The sequence below is a fragment of the Sapajus apella genome, unplaced genomic scaffold, assembly GCF_009761245.1.
Source record: "Sapajus apella isolate SASKATOON/1434 unplaced genomic scaffold, GSC_monkey_1.0 scaffold109, whole genome shotgun sequence".
Lineage (NCBI taxonomy): Eukaryota > Metazoa > Chordata > Mammalia > Primates > Cebidae > Sapajus > Sapajus apella.
Genome location: NW_022437049.1, coordinates 2,050,557 through 2,068,728, shown reverse-complemented (window position 1 = coordinate 2,068,728; position 18,172 = coordinate 2,050,557). Strand labels below are relative to the sequence as shown.

The following is an 18,172-nucleotide window of genomic DNA, read 5'->3' as shown; positions in this document are numbered from 1 at the left end:
AAAACCTGTTCTTTCTATCAGAAGCTCAATATTTTGGGACAAATCCTGTTCTGGCAGAAATAACATGGCCACAAAGCTTTCCAGTGTGTGCGCCAGTGAATTAACAACATAAAGATAACAAGAGTCTATCACCAAGTGATTGCCTTTGAAGGCCATTGGCGCATTAACTTTAAAGAGAACCTTGCCTGTGCATTTCCTCCCCCTACTCCCGCCTTTTGCCAAAATCCCATTAATTTTGTTGAAGGTTTTATTTTCTGCTGAAAATGCAGGAAATTTAGACAACTCTCTTGGAATCCCCCCAAAACTAATACAAACAAGATACATATGCTTCTCCTAAGGAAACTAAAAATAAAGACTTGAAACTATTTAACTGTATAAATTCCCTCTTAAAAGGAAAAGGAAGTTTATAGAATGAGAGGCAACTGACTCTTATGGAAGGTAAAACATTCCCACAACTGCCAACTGGTCTATTTGATGTGAAATTACTATGTAGCATAGAATTTGTTGAGCTTTCATTCCCAACATGTATGATGTATCAGAAACATCTGAAAATGGGGTCCTTTTCTTGTTTTTACATTTGAAATTGTCTGCGGTAAAATAAGTATGCCCATTTTTTGGAGGAGAAAGCCTGTTTGATCTGGGATCTGTTCCTGTTATAGAAGCTGTATGCACTGAAAGGAAAATAGCATGGCTGCTCTACTGATGAGCCATCAGATTATATCTCTGACAAAGCCAATTTTGACACAATACAGAGGAAATATGGTTAATATTCAAAAGTGTGTCTTCTGTAAAATCTTATTTCATAAATGCAAGTCAGTTTTTCTATACATTGACTACTTTTATAAATTAATAAGAGTGGGATTTTGGACTTAACATTTAAAACTAAAAAACATGGGTTCTGAGTTCTTTGCACTTAACAGTAATTTCAACTTTGAAAAGCCATGTATATTTTTGTTTATTTTATGATATTGTCTAAAGTTAAAATGATTTCTCTCCTAGAAAATACTTTGATAATATATCCGTGGATGTTTTGGATATCACTCACATAGTGCTTACTGTTGTGTTACACACTGTTTTAAGAACTTTACAAATGCTACGTCATTTAAACTTTATGAAAAAGATACCAAATAGAATGGTCTTCAAATAAAGACCATTTGAAATTCTGACACGAAAATAATGAGATTAGGTAACATTTAAGGTCTATTTAAATAATGAAATTTGGATGGTTTTATACTTTTCAAGAAACTCCAAATTCACACTTTTTCTTCTTTTTACAAGTGGTGATTATAACCCAATAATGCTTTTAAAAAATGAAACGAAAGGATTTCATTTGTTTATTACCATGTGTAGTGGATACCTGCACCAGTAGTAGCATAGCAGCAAGTTGAAGATTCAAATAACTGGGAAATTATAATTGCTGAGATAGTTTCCTTTAGAAATTAGAATTAGCCAAAAATTTGATCTTCGTTTTTAGTTAATCAGAGTCTCATGGTACATAATTTACCCCTGTGGCTGGTGAATATTTCATGATCTACTCAGTGCCTAGAAGCTGTAGTTGATCTTCCAACGCCAATGGGAGGTTCCAGAGCGTGGTCTTCAGGAAACGACTTACACAGTAGGAACTCTGGCCGTTCCATAAAGGATAATTAAAGTAGTGGTTAGCAGAGAACTGTTGTCACTTAAAAATAAAAATGACTTAGTTGCAAGGATTACAAATGCATATATACTTATGTGTCTTAATGGAGATAATGGGATACACAGAATTACATCTGTGATCAAAACAGTCCAAATGCTAGACATCTAGCAAAGTGTGAATAAGATGATGAGAAGGCTTTAAACCAGGCTATGATGAGGGACACTTGAAATTGCTGATGGGCTTGAGAAGAAGATGATAGCTATGACAGTGGAATAGACTGAAGACCAATGAGTAGGAGTAGGGAGATGGACTTCTGCTAAACGGCAACAGCTTTCTGTACTGCATAGAAAGAACCAGGAGCCTTTCAAAAGTGTTCCGTATTCAGGGATAGGCTGGTTGACCACTTAGTATGAATTTTATGGAAGGGATTCTAGCATTAAGGGGAGTGACGTTAGTGTCTTTTGTATTTTCTGAGTGTGTTTTATGATTTTATGATTCTTTGATCAAATTCTAAGCTTTCTAGTTGCTTAGATAATAACTGAATTAGTCAGAAGTAAAGAATTGCTGAATTGAAAAAAGTAGAAATTCTTGGCATCGTGTTTGGAATATAGTAGAACCAATTAACGTAGACCTGATTTCAAGGAAACGTCATCTTATTTCTCTTTCTTGAAAGAAAGTTCTTGAGAGTACTTGTGTCACTGCTACCACTGACATCGAGCCAATGCAGCTTAGTCGGGCTGTCCTGGTTGTGCTCAACCTGCCTCCGCTAGAACTAGCAGTGCCAACTAGTTGTCAAATATGTGGAATTTCACCCCTGGGTATAAGCAGAAAGGAAACTATTTTTAACCTCATAAAAAGGGTATTTATACTGGGGTTTATAGGGATTCTTTATATTGAAATTTTAATAACCTAAATTATTTAGAGTGTTACACATTAAAGCAAATGTTGACAGAAAATTAGCTATTCTTTAAACTTATTTCTGAATTATGTTTCTCATTTTTTTTTTCAAAATACTTATACATTAAAATATAAAAGACTCTTTCTAGCATGGCAGTCCAGCCAAATATGGTATCATATAAAATGTGTTTGCTATAACTTCCCATAGTATGTTGTTAGTCAATTTGTCAATTTGAGTAATGCTAGAAACTATGTATTCTCATCATTTAATTTATAAATCTGCAACTGAATATAACCTATAAAAGATAATATTAGAATTTGTCACAGGAACAATATAAGAGTGGTTAGGTAAAATACCCAATAACTCCTTTAAAAATAAGAGGGCTAGTGTAACTCTTAAAGAGCCTTTAGTCAGATTCATGCAAAGTGAAAACTAAGGTAGAGCATGCTTATTAATATAGTTTCTTTCTTTCTTTCTTTTTTTTTTTTTTTTTTGTTTGTTTGTTTGTTTTTGAGACAGGTTCTGACTCTGTTGCCCAGGCTGGAGTGCAGTGGCATGATCATAGCTCACTGCAGTCTCAAACCTCTAAACTCAGGCAATCTTCCTGTCTCAGCCTGTTGAGTAGCTGGGACTGTAGGCATGCACCACCACATCACACCTGGCTAATTTTTTTTTTTTTGTAGAGATGGGGTCTTGCTCAGTTGCCCAAACTGGTTTTGACTCCTGGCCTCAAGTGATCCTCCTGCTTCAGTCTCCCGAAGTGCTAGGATTACAGGTATGAGTTGCTATACCTGGCCTAAGGTTTTTATCTTATACTTTCCCTTTCTTGGGAATAAAATAAATGGTCGATATTTTAGCCTGGGTTTGAACTAGCAGGTACCTATTTAGGAGATGGTATGTCACCCTGTTTCTTTCAGCAAATTACTTATTTAAACATTGAGAATAAACTCTCAATGTGTTTGAAAGCAGAAATTGTAAGCTATCCACAGATAAATAATTTTTGAAGTATAAGTTTCATATATCAGGGCTTATACTTAGCATAAGTGAGTGTATAAAATATATATGAAAATAAAATTCTACAGAAAGCTAATATTTTGACTTGATTAAATTTCTAAAGTAGTCACGCTATTTCATTGGGTTGCCCTTAAATAACCATGAGAGAGAATTCTGAAGCTAGAAGTCTCTTCCTTCTTCTGTATTAGTTCAATACCAAAATGAGAAGCAAATATAATTCAGAGAACTTCTGGTCAAGATTATCTTGTTAGTTCCAAACTTGAAGTCTTATCTCCTCCTCTTTGCTTCAAAAACATAACAATAATAGATGAATCATAAAAAGAAAACATTTCAAACACATAGCCAATTCCCAAAATGAGACAGCTATTTCTTGATCAACCAAAAACAGAAAAAGCAGTCAAAACAGTGAGCCTGCTGCGCTGGAAGGAGGAGAAATGGTTGGGAGCTCAGCTACTGTAGGCAGGACACTAGTGCCAGGTTCCCTGCTAGAAATTAGGAGCTGGACTAGATCCTTTATTGAAATAAAGTGCCTGAATAAATGTGTTAATAATAACAGTTAAATTCTATGTCTAGGGAGGCAGGAGTACACAGAAAGAGCCTCACCATGGGATCTTTAGGTAAACTGATACTGGCGTGGTGACAGACCCTGCCAGCACTGTCTTTAGGGCGATTGCAGGGCAGGAGCAGCGAGGTACCAATTGTGAGACCTGGTTTCAGTCTGAGACTCCAGGAAGCCACCTATAGATTGGAAGTATTAAACCATATTAGATAAGGTTGCATAACAAAATACATGCTGAAATCTAACAATAAAAAGATAACAGATTATCATAATTAAGGTAAATTTAAGTAGAATTAAAAACTAATAATTTTGGAAATACTTTGAGGAGTCTCAAAGATAAATGAAGGAATAATATTCATAAAAAGAATACTTGTACAATAAAAACAAAGAAATGAAATAACATGACTGTGAGAGAGAACTAGTTAACTAGAAAGCTTAAAATGAAAAGTATCATCATTAAAATTCAAAGCTTAGTAGACAAGATTGATCTATACTGGACACTATCAAAGAGAGTTAATAAATTGGAAGATAATAACTAGAAAAGATTATCCAAGTTATCTTTATGGAAGAGACTAGGTTGTCAGGCCAAAAGTGCACTCCAAATATACTGAGCAAGATCAATAAAAATAAAAATAAGCCAATACCTAGACTTGTGATTGTGAAACTGAAGAATGTAAACTAGCGGTCCTCAACCTTTTTGGCACCAGGGACCGGTTTTGTGGAAAACAATTTTTCCATGGACTGGTTGATGGTTTCAGGATGATTCAAGTGCATAACATTTATTGTGCACTTTGTTTCTATTATTATTACATCGTAATGTATAATGAAATAATTATACAACTCAATATAATGTAGAATCAAGGGGAGCACTGAGCTTGTTAATCTATATTTGCAGCTGTTCCCAGCATTACCATCACCTCCTCAGTTCCACCTCAGTTCATCAGCCATTAGATTCCCAGAAGGAGTGTGCAACGCAGATCCCTCACATGTACAGTTCACAATAGGGTTTGCACTCTTAAGAGAATCTAATGCCATCACTGATATGACAGGAGGTGGAGTTCAGGCAGTAATGTGAGGAATGAAGAATGGCTGTAAATACAGATGAAGATTTGCTCGCTTGCCCACCACTCACCTCCTGCTGTGTGGTCTGGTACTGGTCTGTGGCCTAGGGGTTGGGAACCCCTGAATTAAAGGATGAAAATAAAATCTTTTTAAAAAGCTATCAAAAAGAAAAAACAGGTTATCTACAGGGGAATACTAGTTACATTTATAATAAGCTTTTTAACTGCAAAAATAGATATCAGAATAAAATGAAACAATATCTTTAAAATGCAGAAGAAAATAACTAGAATTCTACACCCAGATAAAATTTAATGTAAGAGTGAATGCGACAAAGTCATATGTCCATCGTTCAAAGCCTAACAGGGTTTATTATTTATAGACCCTCACTGAAAGCACTACTAAAGGATGTACTTCAAGTGGAAGAAAAGTGGATCTGTAAAGGAGAATGCAAGAAACAATGCTATGTACTGAAATTAATATGTAAATTTAACCATTGGCTTTTCAAAAATCAATTTATATTTTTTAAGAAGAAATTAAAAATCTAAGCAACTATAACACAGAAGGAGGATGAAGTCTCAGGCTGCTGTTCAAGGAGGAATGAAAGTATATTAACCTCCTTGAATCTTATTTAGGAGATGGATAGCAGTACTTTAAAAGTTGGAGCTTATGTTTCAAATATAAGATCTACCCTTACAAGAATAGAAATATTATCTTTAGACTTCACACCAATGAGAGGAAAAGGCAGAGCAAGGTAATAAAAAGCTTTATCAATTCAGCAGAGGTTAGAAAAGGAAGGCAAGGTAGGAAGAAATGAACTAGAGATAAAGGATGATAAATGGAAATGTGGCAGGTTATGTTTTCTGAAATGACTACAATATCTCCTGCCCCACATATTTAGAACTTTGCTACTCCCTCATCAGGTAAGGGAGGCTGTATTCCCTCCACTTGAACCCACGTAGACCTTTGTGACTGCCTCAGCCAACAGAGTATGGTAGAAGTGACACTAAGTTGTTTTCAAAATTACATCTCTTGCAACCTGCATACTGTGAGGAAGCTCATGCAACCTGGAAGAGGCCATGTGCAGAAGAATCAAAGACCTTGATCCACAGCCCCTAGCTCACAGCTAGCACCATTTACCAGCCACGTTGAACTGTCATGAAGGCTAGCCCCCATGTAATGCCACATAAAACAGGGACAAGCTGTTATCATTAAGCCCAACTCAGAGAACAAAATGAATGATTATTGCTGTTTTAAGCTGCTACATTTTGGGGTAGTTTGTTAACACCCGTAGATGCCTGATACAGGAATCACAAAATAAGACAGTGAGGATCAGTGCAAAGATACCAATAGTAACAATAAATGTAAATGAACTAAACTCACTTAAAGTCCGATTAGACTAAAATATAAAACTATAGATTACCCAGTTAGATTAAAATATAAGCTGGGCATGGTGGTTCATGCCTGTAATCCCAGCATTTTGGGAGGCTGAGGCAGGAGGAGCACTTGAGGCCAGGAGTTTGAGATGAGCCTGGGTAACATAGCAAGACCCTGTCTCTACAAAAATAAAAATTTAGCCAGTCTCAGTGGCTCATGTCTGTGGTCCCAGCTACTTGTGAGGCTGAGATGAGAGGATCGCTTGAGCGCACGCCTCCAAGGCTACAGTGAGCTAGTGTCTTGCCACTGCATTCTAGCATGAGCAACCCTGCCTTAAAAAAAAAAAAAAAAAAGAAATTACAAGTCCTAGCCAGATACTTACTTTTAACTATATACAGTTTCAGCTTTCACTACAGAACACTTAAAAATTAAAGACTGGAGAAAGATACACATAGTAAATGCTAAACAAAATGAAGATACTGTAGTAAGAAAATATCAGTAAACAGACACTTTAATAAAGTGTTTAAGAAACAATATAGACAACATGTCATGACGAAAATGTTTTTTAAAAAATGACAATCATGAACCTGTGGTCCCTTTGAATACATAAGTCACTTGGAGAAATTGATAATTCTTTAATCATAGGAAGTTTTGACACAAGTCTATCAGAAACTGATAAATCAGTTACACGTAAAAGTAAGGATATAGAAGATCTAAAAAGTAGTCATTTTTAATAACATTTCAGGAAATGGGAACTTGTTATGATATCTGTTATAAAATGTTGTAAAAATTGACCATGCACTAAATAGAGAAACTTCAAAAACATGACAAAGATTTAATATCATAGAGACCACATTCACTAATATCATGGTGTAGTCACATTTTTTAAATTGTTGTAAACTAAATAACTCATGGATTAAAGAAAAAGTTCCAATAGAAATTATTATAAACAGTAATCCCCCTTATCCACAGTTTTGCTTTCTGTGGTTTCAGTTATCCACAGTCATTTGTGCTCTGAAAATATTACATGGAAAATTCCAGAAATAATAAGTTTTAAATTGTATGCTGTCTAAGTAGTGTGATGACATCTCACACTGTTCAGCACAGGACGTGAACTATCCCTTTGTCCAGTGTAATCCATGCTATTTTCACTACCTGCCCATCAGTCACTTAGTAGCAGTCTTGGTTATCAAATCCACTGTCATGGTGTCGCAGTGCTTATACGTAACCCTTCTTTTACTTAATGGTCCCAAAGCTCAAGATTAGTGATGCTGGCATATTATTATAATTGTTCTATTTTATTATTAGTTGTTGCTGTTACTCTCTTACTATGCCTAATTTATAAATTATACTTTATCATCATAGGTATATATGTGTAGAAATAAACAGTATATCTAGAGTTCAGTACTATCCACAGTGTCAGGAATCCTCTGGGGATCTTGGAATGTATTCCCCGTAGATAGAGGGATGACTGTTCTTAGAACAAAACTTAAGGTAGATGGTTTCCCAGTGAGCCCTTCCTCCTTGTAGTCATGTTTTTGTATAATCCCCTCACTAGAATGTAGGAGGGACTTAATGACTTGCTTTAACAAATAGAATAGAGCAGAAGCTGTAACATGTTGCTTCTGAGATGAGGTTACAAATGACTCTGGTGTCCATCTTGATGCCCACCCTTACCGTTTCTCAACTCATTCCCTCTGGGTGAAGCCAGCTTCCGCATTGTGGGCTGCCATATGGAGAGGCCCACGTGACCAGGAACTGATGTCATCAGCCAAGAGCTGGTGAGAACCTGGGGCCTGCCAGCAGACATGAGAATGACCTTGGATGTGAATTTTACCCCAATGCATGCCTTAAGATGACTGTAAGGCTCTGATGGCAGCCTTGGAGGGTACCATAAGCCAGAGGTACCCAGTTAAGCCACATCCAGATTCTTGACCCACATGCATATTAGTTTTTTAAGGAGCTATGTTTTGAGGTAATTTGTATTCAGCAATAGGTAACTAATGATACATACTACATATCAAAACCTGGAGATTGTGGCCAAATAGTAAATTTAGAGCCTCAAGTACTGATGTTAGAAAAAGGAGAAAGCCTGAAGATAAATATTGTTAAATTATGTAAAGAAGTCCAGATTAATGAAATGAGAAATAAAGGAATGATGAGAAAAAGCAAAAACTAGTTTTTTGAAAAAACCCTAATAAAAACAGTAAAGCCTCTGGTAAGTTTTACCTTGGAAAAAAGAGAAAGTAAAAATAAACAATCTTAGAAATGAGAAAGGAGGCATAACTATAAACACAGATTTTTAAAACCATAAGAAACTGTTATGATTAATAAATGTGAAAACTTAAACAAAATGAGTGACTCTTAAGAGTCAAGAGTTACACTATTAAAAGAACTCTTAAAAATTGATAAGGAAACAACTCACTTGAAAAAATGGTTAGAGATATATAAAGAGACAACTCAAGTGCAGATCAATAATGACACCCTATGAAAAAAGGCTGAAGTTTGCCCCTCATTCAGGGAAATAAGGTAGTAACAATGTATTACCCTGTATCTTTCAGGTAGTGAGTTGTTTTTTTTTTTTTTTTTGAGATGGAGTTTCACTCATGTTACCCAGGCTGGAGTGCAATGGCGCGATCTCGGCTGACCGCAACCTCCGCCTCCTGGGTTCAGGCAATTCTCCTGCCTCAGCCTCCTGAGTAGCTGGGATTACAGGCACGCACCACCATGCCCAGCTAATTTTTTGTATTTTTAGTAGAGACGGGGTTTCACCATGTTGACCAGGATGGTCTCGATCTCTTGACCTCGTGATCCACCCGCCTCGGCCTCCCAAAGTGCTGGGATTACAGGCTTGAGCCACCGCCTGCTGGCCATGAGAAAATGGTAGAAAGGGCCTTCCTACGTTGCCAGTATAAATGTATTTTCATCACCCTAAACAATCTGATGGCATCTATTAACATTACAAATACAGCCTTTTCAGCAATCCCTCTCCTGGAATCTATCCCAGAGACATGAAAGTACCCATATATAACACATTCCCCAGGAGGCTTATCAGCCTTATTCATAGAAACAAGGAAACTGGATATATATTGGATGCCCATCAGCAGAATGTTATGATATATTTTACATGTTATAATATGCCATAAACCTATAATACATCTCTACTATTTTTGCTTTAGAAGTCAATTCTCTTTTAGAATGATTAAAAATAAGAAAAATATCTTTCTTCCCTTGTGGACATCTACGTTTCTGTCTGGTTTCATATTTTCTCCTGCCTGAAGAAATCCCTTTAATATTTTGCATAGTGCAGGTAATAAATAATCTCAGCTTATTTTTGTCTGAAAAAGTATTTGTTTCACCTTCATATTTGAAAGATATTTTTGCTGTGTATGGGATTCTTGGCTGACTGTTGTTTTATTTCAGTGCTTTGATGATGCCACTGCATTTAGGTTGGACTGCATCATTTCTCATCAGTCAGCTGTGATTCTTATCTTTGTACCTCTGTAGAGTGTGTGTGTGTGTATGTGTGTTTAGCTGCCCTCAAGATTTTCTCTGTCCTTAGTTTTTAATAATTTAAATTTGATGGATTTAAGTATGTGTGTTCTTTTGGTTTTTGTTTAGGGGTGGGGTGACCATGGGTATTTTCTGACGTGCTTAAATATGTTTGATTTTTTTTTCATTATTTATAGGAAATGCTCATTCATTATCTCTTCAAATATGTCTTTTGCCCATTCTTTCTCTCTTTTCCTTCTAGGAGTTAATTGCATGTATATTAATGTATTTTATATTATTTTACAGCCCTCATTAGACTCTCTGTCTTGTTTTCTCACTCCTTTTTCTCTTTGCAGGGTTAGTTTGTGCAATTTCTGTTAACCTGCCTTCAAGATTGCAGTTCATTCCCAAGCTCTGTCCAGTCTGTTGTTGAATCTATTTAAGGCATTCCTAACTGCAGCTACCACATTTTACAAAACTTCTAGCGTTGCCATTTGTCTCTTTCTTATAGTTTTTTAACTCTGCTGAAATTCCCCATTAATTCAAACAAATTTGGTAGATCATAGTTCTTTTAGATTCCCTCTTTGATATTTTCAGAATCTTTTATCTCTGTGTCATATTCTGCTGATGACTTTGTCTCTTCAGCATGGATTCTTTTACTTGCTTTTTTGTGTGTCTTATGCATTTCAACTGAATGTTAGACATTGTATTTAAGAGAATAGAGGCAGAGGCTGGGTTCAGTGACTCACCCATTTAATCCCAGCATTTTGGGAGGCTAAGATGGGAGAATTGCATGAACCCAGGAATTCAAGGCTACAGTGAGCTAGGATTGCACCACTGCACTCCAGCCTGGGTGACAGGGTAAGACCCTGACTCAAAAAAAGTAAGAAAAGAAAGACAGATAAATTGTATGGAAATAGGCATATCTTTTCATCTCTCAAGCAGGGGAAGTAAACTTTTACTGTTAAGAGCCAGATAGTTGGCCAGGAGTGGTGGCTCACGCCGGTAATCCAAGCACTTTGGAGGCCAAGGCAGGGAGATCACCTGAGGTTGGGAGTTCAAGCTCAAGAGCCAGATAGTCAATATTTTTTATTTTACAGGTTATATAGACTCTGAAGTCTACTTTACCTGATAATAATATAAGTCAGTCCTCCATATTTTGGATATTATGCATGCATGGATTCAACCAACGCAGATTTAAAGTACATACAGTTGGCCCCTCATATTCTCGGATTTCACATTTACAGATTATTTGAATCTATGGGTGGAGTGAGCAACTATAGTATGCCATTATATATAAGGGACTTGAGCTTCTGCAGTTTGTTGGTATTTCCAAGGTAGGGGGATGTCCTGGAACCAATTCCTTAAAGATATGGCACACTGGATAGCCACTTCTGCTTTCTTTTGATTTATGTTTGCATAAGCGTCTTTTTCCATCATTTTACTTTCAACCTAACTATAGGAGAAGTTTCTCATATGTAGCATATAGTGGGGTAGTGTACTTCCAGTCCACTCTGCCAAGCCTTGGATTTTAACTATTGCAGACTATTTGCAATTAATGGAGTTAGCACTAGAGAACTACCATTTTACTTTCTGTCTTTAGTTTGTTTCCCCTTTTTTATTTGCCTTTTTTTCTGCCTTCCTGTATGGAAATTATTTTAGAATCCCACTTTGATATATCTGTAGTGTTTTGCGGTTTTTGTTGTTGTTGTTGTTGCTTTTGAGACAGGGTCTGGCTCTGTCAATCAGGCTGGAATGCAGTGGAGCGATCTCAACTCACTGTGACCTCCAACTCTCAGGCTTAAGCCAACCTCCCACCTTAGCCTCCCAAGTAGCTGAGACTACAAGTGTGTTCCACCATGCCTGGTTAATTTTTGTATTTTTTGTAGAGATGGCGTTTCACCATGTTGCCCAGGCTGGGCTGGAGCTCCTGAGCTCAAGTGATCCACCCACCTTGGCCTCCCAAAGTGCTGGGATTACAGGTGTGAGCCACCGCACTTTGGGAGGTGGTATTTTTGTTTCTTGTCAGGAAGATTTGCTCTAGATGTTACATTATATGTATATAGTTTATCACAGTCTAGTAGTGTTGACATTTTACCAGTTCAAGTGAGATGTAGAAACCTTTGTCCCTTTAAATATCCATCCTTGTTTATGATTGTCTTAGATATTCCTTTACATACATTGAGAACCACATCCATGTTATAATTTTTGCTTCAGCTGTCAAATATAGAAAACTGGAGAGGAGAGGAAAGTCTATTGTATATGCCCATGTGCTTGCTCTTTCCATTGCCCTTTTCTTCCAAGAGGTTTGCTGATTGCTTACTTTGAGCTTTCTGTTTGGTAACTATTTTATGTTCAGATTCCCAAAGACTGTTCACTCCAAGGAAACAGTGACAAAATCATAGTTTATTTATCTGAAATATAAAAACTGAAATGACAGTGTAGAGAAATGAAGTCATTTTCTGAATTAGGCATTTTTCTTGGAATGGGCACTACTCTAAATCATGGAAGTCTAACAATTTAGGGTAATATGGATCTAATACGGATCTATTAAATGAGCTGAGTAAGCACCAAATGTCCCTCTAGATTGGTAAGTCTGTAATTTATTATATGAAATTCCTAATTATCACCATACTAAGTTCAAAAAATGTTAACCCAAATTCTTTAGTAACTGACAAACCTCATTCTTAAGAGTCTTGACAGAAATCATCTTGATGAGCTTCTCTGCATGATCTTTCCAATGCTGTTATAACTTTATGGCAATTACTCTTATGTTGATTAATTCTAATGCAAGGAGAAAAAGACTGACTCTGTGTTGGGGTTTCCTTTCTTTATAAGGCACAAGACCTAAATGTCATCGAAGAAGTGATTCGAATGATGTTAGAGATCATCAACTCCTGCCTGACAAATTCCCTTCACCACAACCCAAACTTGGTTTATGCCCTGCTGTACAAACGCGATCTCTTTGAACAATTTCGGACTCATCCTTCATTTCAGGATATAATGCAAAATATTGATCTGGTAAGTATAAAGTTATCTATTATTATTCTTTTTTAAGTGTTAAAGGAGAGAATGTTTAATAAGCCTTGGTAAGAACTATAATAGTAAGAGTTTCTTCTTTCAACATTAACTATATTTGCAGTCTATTTTGCTATAATACTGTGGTAATCTGTGTGTGTGTGTTTATTGTATATATGCATACATATTTAATAAAATTGAAGTCATACTTCATACAGTTCTTTATTCTGCCATTAGAATAAAGTTCTGCCATTAGCTCTTTATAATGCCACTTAGAACATGAGCATTTTTCTCTTATTATCAATTCTTTGAAAATCTCACATTTTAATTTCTGTCTAGCCTGTGTTTGTGTCCTAAAATATATTTAATCATTATCCCTTTTTTGCTCATTTATTTCCAGTGTTTTGTATCAATTCATAATGGATGAACAGTTTTTAAATAAGTTTTATCTCATATTTTAAAATTACATTTTTGGTATGGTTTTAAAGCTGGAATTTTACTAGTTTTTACTGTCAGAGGACATCTTTATTTTCAAGATTCAACACAAGTTGCCAAATTGCTTTCCAGAAAAACTATAGAATTTATGCATGTGGACCAGGCACGGTGGCTCACGCCTGTAATCCCAGCACTTTAGGAAGCTGAGGGGGGTGGATCACTTGAGGCAGGAGTTCAAAGCCAGCATTGACAACACGGTGAAACCCCGTTTCTACTAAAAATATTAAAATTTGCCAGGCGTGGTGGCTCATGCCTGTAATCCCAGCTACTTGAGAAGCTGAGGCGGGAGAATCACTTGAACTTAGGAGGTGGAGGTTGCAGTGAGCTGAGATCACACCATTGTACTCTGGCCTGGGCAACAGCAGTGAAACTGTCTCACAAAAAAAAAAAGAATGTATGCATCTGTATATCATATTATATTTCTATAAGTGACCCATGAGAGGATCTGTGTACTTTTACAGCTTTGAGCAGTGTAATTATTTTAATGTCTTTTTATAGCAAAAATGGTATATCATCATATTTTAATTTCCTTAATTACTAGTGTGGTTGAACATTTTTTACAGATCTGTGAACTTTTGCTTTCTGTCCTTTTAAAAAAAATTTTTTTGCTAAGTTTTCTACTGTCTTATTAGTGTTTTCTGATTCAACTTGGTTCCATAAATATTTTTTAAATAGCTATTATAATTCACAGTGCTTGGCTCAAGTAAACTGAAGAGCTGCCATCCCTGTCCTTGTATTACTTATATTTAGCAAGACATTCAATAATTAAATTATCAAACAAACATAATATATATAGTTTCAATAATAAGTAAGCACATGTACATACCTTTCTCTGGGGTGTTTACCCAATAGTGGAATTGCTGGGTGTTGTGTATCATGCCAAACTATTTTCCATGGGGGTGCTACCATTTTACACTCTAGCCACTGGTGTATGGGAAATCCTGTTGCTTTACATACTTATAAAAAAATTGTTTTGATAGTTTTGTCAGTTTTGTAATGGCATCTTATTATACTTTTATTTGTAATTCCTTGATTACTAATAAGGATAAGCATGTTTCATATGTTTATTAGCCTTTAGATTTCCTCTTTTAGGAGTGCCTGTTAGAGTCTTGCTAGTTTTCTATTGAGTTATTTATCTTTCTCTTGTTAATATATATTTTATTGTTATGTTCTGGATTCTAGACCTTTCTTGGTTATATGTTGCAGATGTCCACTCTCTAACACAGCTACAAACTTTTTAACAGAACTCTAAAACTCCTCTTCAAATAGTCAGATCAGGTAACATTCTCAATTCCACTCTTTCTGTGGAGACCTGCTGCCTGCCACACCCATTGTGCACTGATTCTGCACAGCTGCGCTGTCTTGCGAATTGCCTTTGCTGCTGTCATGTGGTTGAGCCTGGCTCCTGTCTTCCTCTTTCTTGGTTTACTACTTTGTGTTGGCGGAACGTATATGATTGTAGCTTTCTGGGAAAAGGGTGTATATGAGATGGGTTTTTTTATTTTTTACTTTATCATGTCTGAAACAACTTTCTTCTCCCTTTATATATGACCTGATCTTTCTGGAAGCTTTTCTGATCTCTTTATCCTTGTGTTCTGGAATGTCATGATTTGCTGTGCATTGGAAAATTGTATTGGATACTTGGAGAGCCATTTTAGTCTGTAGACTGATGCTCAAAACTATCAAATATTCTTTTTGTTGCTGTTGTTTTTGAGACAGAGCCTTGCTCTGTTGCCTATGCTAGAGTGTAGTGGCATGCTTACAGCACATTGCAACCTCTGACTCCCAGGCTCAAGCAGGCCTCCCAGCTCAGCCTCCCAAGTAAGTGGGATACAGGCATGCATCACCACATGTGTGTGTGCGTGTGTGTGTGTGTGTGTGTGTGTGTGTCAGTGTGTCAGTGTGTCAGTCAAGGTTAGATCTTGCCATGTTGCCCAGGCTGGTCTCAAACACCAGGCTCAAGTGATCCTCCCCGCTCAGCCTCCCAAAGTGTTGGAATTACAGGCATGATCCATTGCATCCAGCCAAATAGTCTTTTAAATTATTTCTTCTCTGCCACTTTTTGTCTGTGAAATTCTTCTTAATCAAATGGTCCTTGGGAGCCCTTTTATATCAGTATCATTAAATGTTATTTTGGGGGCTAGTCCATGTCCTCAGATAAGAATTCTTTAGGCCCCTGCTTGGAGTATAGAAGCCTGTCTGTCAGAGTTTTGAAAGCAAAGATAGAGACTGAACTACGTTGCGGATGGGGAGAGAAGGTAGAGAGTGGCGTCTAAGTGAAAACCGATTTGCTTTCAGGGTGGCAGCAGTGCGTAGATTCTGGTCAAATTTCAGACATTTAAGAATGTCTCTGTCCATTCTCATAAGCCAACTTACCCAAGTAGGTTAATCTTTTGCTCGTCTTAATAGAGTTTTGTGTAGTTGTTAGGTACTTGGTCGAAATCAGGTTTGGGCCATAACTAGTCTCCCATTCCAGAATCTTAACACATAGGATGTATTAACTGCTGGATATTCTGGAATCTACACAATTAAATGTGAGTTTAACCTGCAGTTGAGTATATTGTTGCAAATCCATTCGTTGATTTTCACAGCATTTTCATGATTGCTGGTAAACAGAAATTAATATTAAAGCTCTCTTTTGTCAGCTTAATCAGTGTTTTCGTTGGCTTTCCTTAAGCTGCTTCAGCTATATACAAACGGTTGCAGCTATAGCAAAATATTTTGCCATGCATACTCTTGTCATTTTCTTAAACTTATATCAACATCATTTAGGTATCATTAACAGGACTGGAAAGTAAATAGTCCATGGGGGCTGGGGGGCATCTCATGGGAGGATGCCATCCCTGCTCTCATCTCAGCTCTCAAAGAAAGTATCCAGAACTCAAACAGAGCATTTGTGTACATTCCTCTTAACAGTGACTCCTGCAGTCTTATGGATTATAACATTGAGTAGAAATCATTCTCTCTATGAAGGCAACTTTATAGGCTAGCTATTTACTTACTTCTGAAAATCTGCTTCTAACCATGTTATTCATGAGTTTGTCCAAATTCATTTCTGTTTCTTGCCAGTACTATTTTTGGAGGTAAAAACTGAGTTTAAGACTCATTATGCTTGTTAGTAAAGATTTCACAAAACTCTTTCCCCTTTTACATGAGAAATTGGCCTTGGGTTAAGAAGCTTCTTGCTCAGTTTTCTGGAAATCTAATGGAGGTAGAGTGTCAGTTGTGTTACCAAGCAACACTGCTATGATAAAATGATAATGTGGTAAAGTGACATTTGATTGGCAAGCTGAGTCTTTACTTGGAAGACTAAGAATGAACCACAAATACTTGATAGGAAGCCTTAACTTTGGGCTTCTCTGAATGAGAAAACTCTTATAACTGGGCACATTCTTTCCAGGGACCTAGAAGCTGAGACTGTCACAGGGTATTGGTTTCTGTTTGGGACATGGTTTCTCAGGTAGGGTGGCTCTTGCATCTACCTACAGTAGTCTCATTCTCTCGCATCTGAACTGTCATTTGAAGGGTCAAAGACTAGCCCAGAAAACAAAAACCTGTGGGGCTATGCTGTTGGCATGCTGCTTTTCCTATCCTTATATCTTTTCAAAATTAATCTGATGCCAACTGTGGCCTTTTATAGTCTTGAGACTCTTGATGTCTAATATTTCGTCTAAGAATATCACCTAAGAATGGGCATTGTAATGTTAAAATACTATTTTCTTCTATTTGTTTATTAATGTATCTCTTTCAAGCTCCAGAGTTGGGGAATATTACTGCTTTTCCAAGATGTATTCAGATCTTTACACCCTAGAAATATCCAGCATGTCCATTTTCAGCCTTCGTGTTTCTAAACTGTGTCATCCCATTCATTTCAGTCTGCGCTTGTGGCAGTCCTCTAGCCCATCTGTCCTAACTTTTGCCTTTCTCTGGACCTCCCTGATTCCAATTTCTGTTTTCATTCCTTCCTATCTTTCTTTTTTCCTTTAAAAAAAGTTTTAAGGATAGTCACCTGAACTATGGACTATATATATCTGGTAATATACGCCTGCAGTATATTGGAGAGAAATAATCTCTAATTCCCAGTACCTTTCATTGTGATGGGCAATATTTTCTTTGTGTTTCTGACAAAAGACTAAAGCAGAGATTTTTTTTTCCTGTGGTGATAGCTGCAGTAAGCAATATTACACATCATTTGGAGTATTTAGCTTTAAATTTTTATTTAAACCACATCAAAAGCCATTTGCTTCTTTTCTAATCATCACTAGCTTTTATTGCATGCTTGCTAAGCACTTACATGCATTAACTTACTTAATCCTCATTCAAAAATAAACCATGAGGTATATTTTCATTTTAGTCCTCAATTTACAGATAAACCAAGTTAGAAAGAGTAACGTATTCACTGTCACATATTCAGAAAGTGATATAGCCAGAACTTAAACCCAGAGGGTTTGATAATAAAGCCCATGTTTGTAACAATTCTGCCTAACCACTACATGCATTCACTAAATGCTCCCACAGTTGCCTTATGAAACCATCTGATCATATCCACAAACATATTTACTTTCTCTTTGAAGATCAGCTCTAATGATGTCAAATTGGTCTTTATGCCATCAATGGTAAAATG

The 18,172-nt window shown here is 36.6% G+C and overlaps 1 protein-coding gene across 7 annotated transcripts in view; it reads left to right on the top strand.

Moving 5' to 3' along the window:
- Positions 1-18,172, top strand: part of DYM (dymeclin) — a 439,642-nt gene that overhangs the window by 345,494 nt on the left and 75,976 nt on the right. For all 7 annotated transcript variants that reach the window (XM_032259512.1, XM_032259516.1, XM_032259515.1 and 4 more), the window contains one exon: positions 12,874-13,056. In XM_032259512.1, the coding sequence (XP_032115403.1) occupies positions 12,874-13,056 (183 nt within the window). The remainder of the gene's footprint in view (positions 1-12,873; positions 13,057-18,172) is intronic.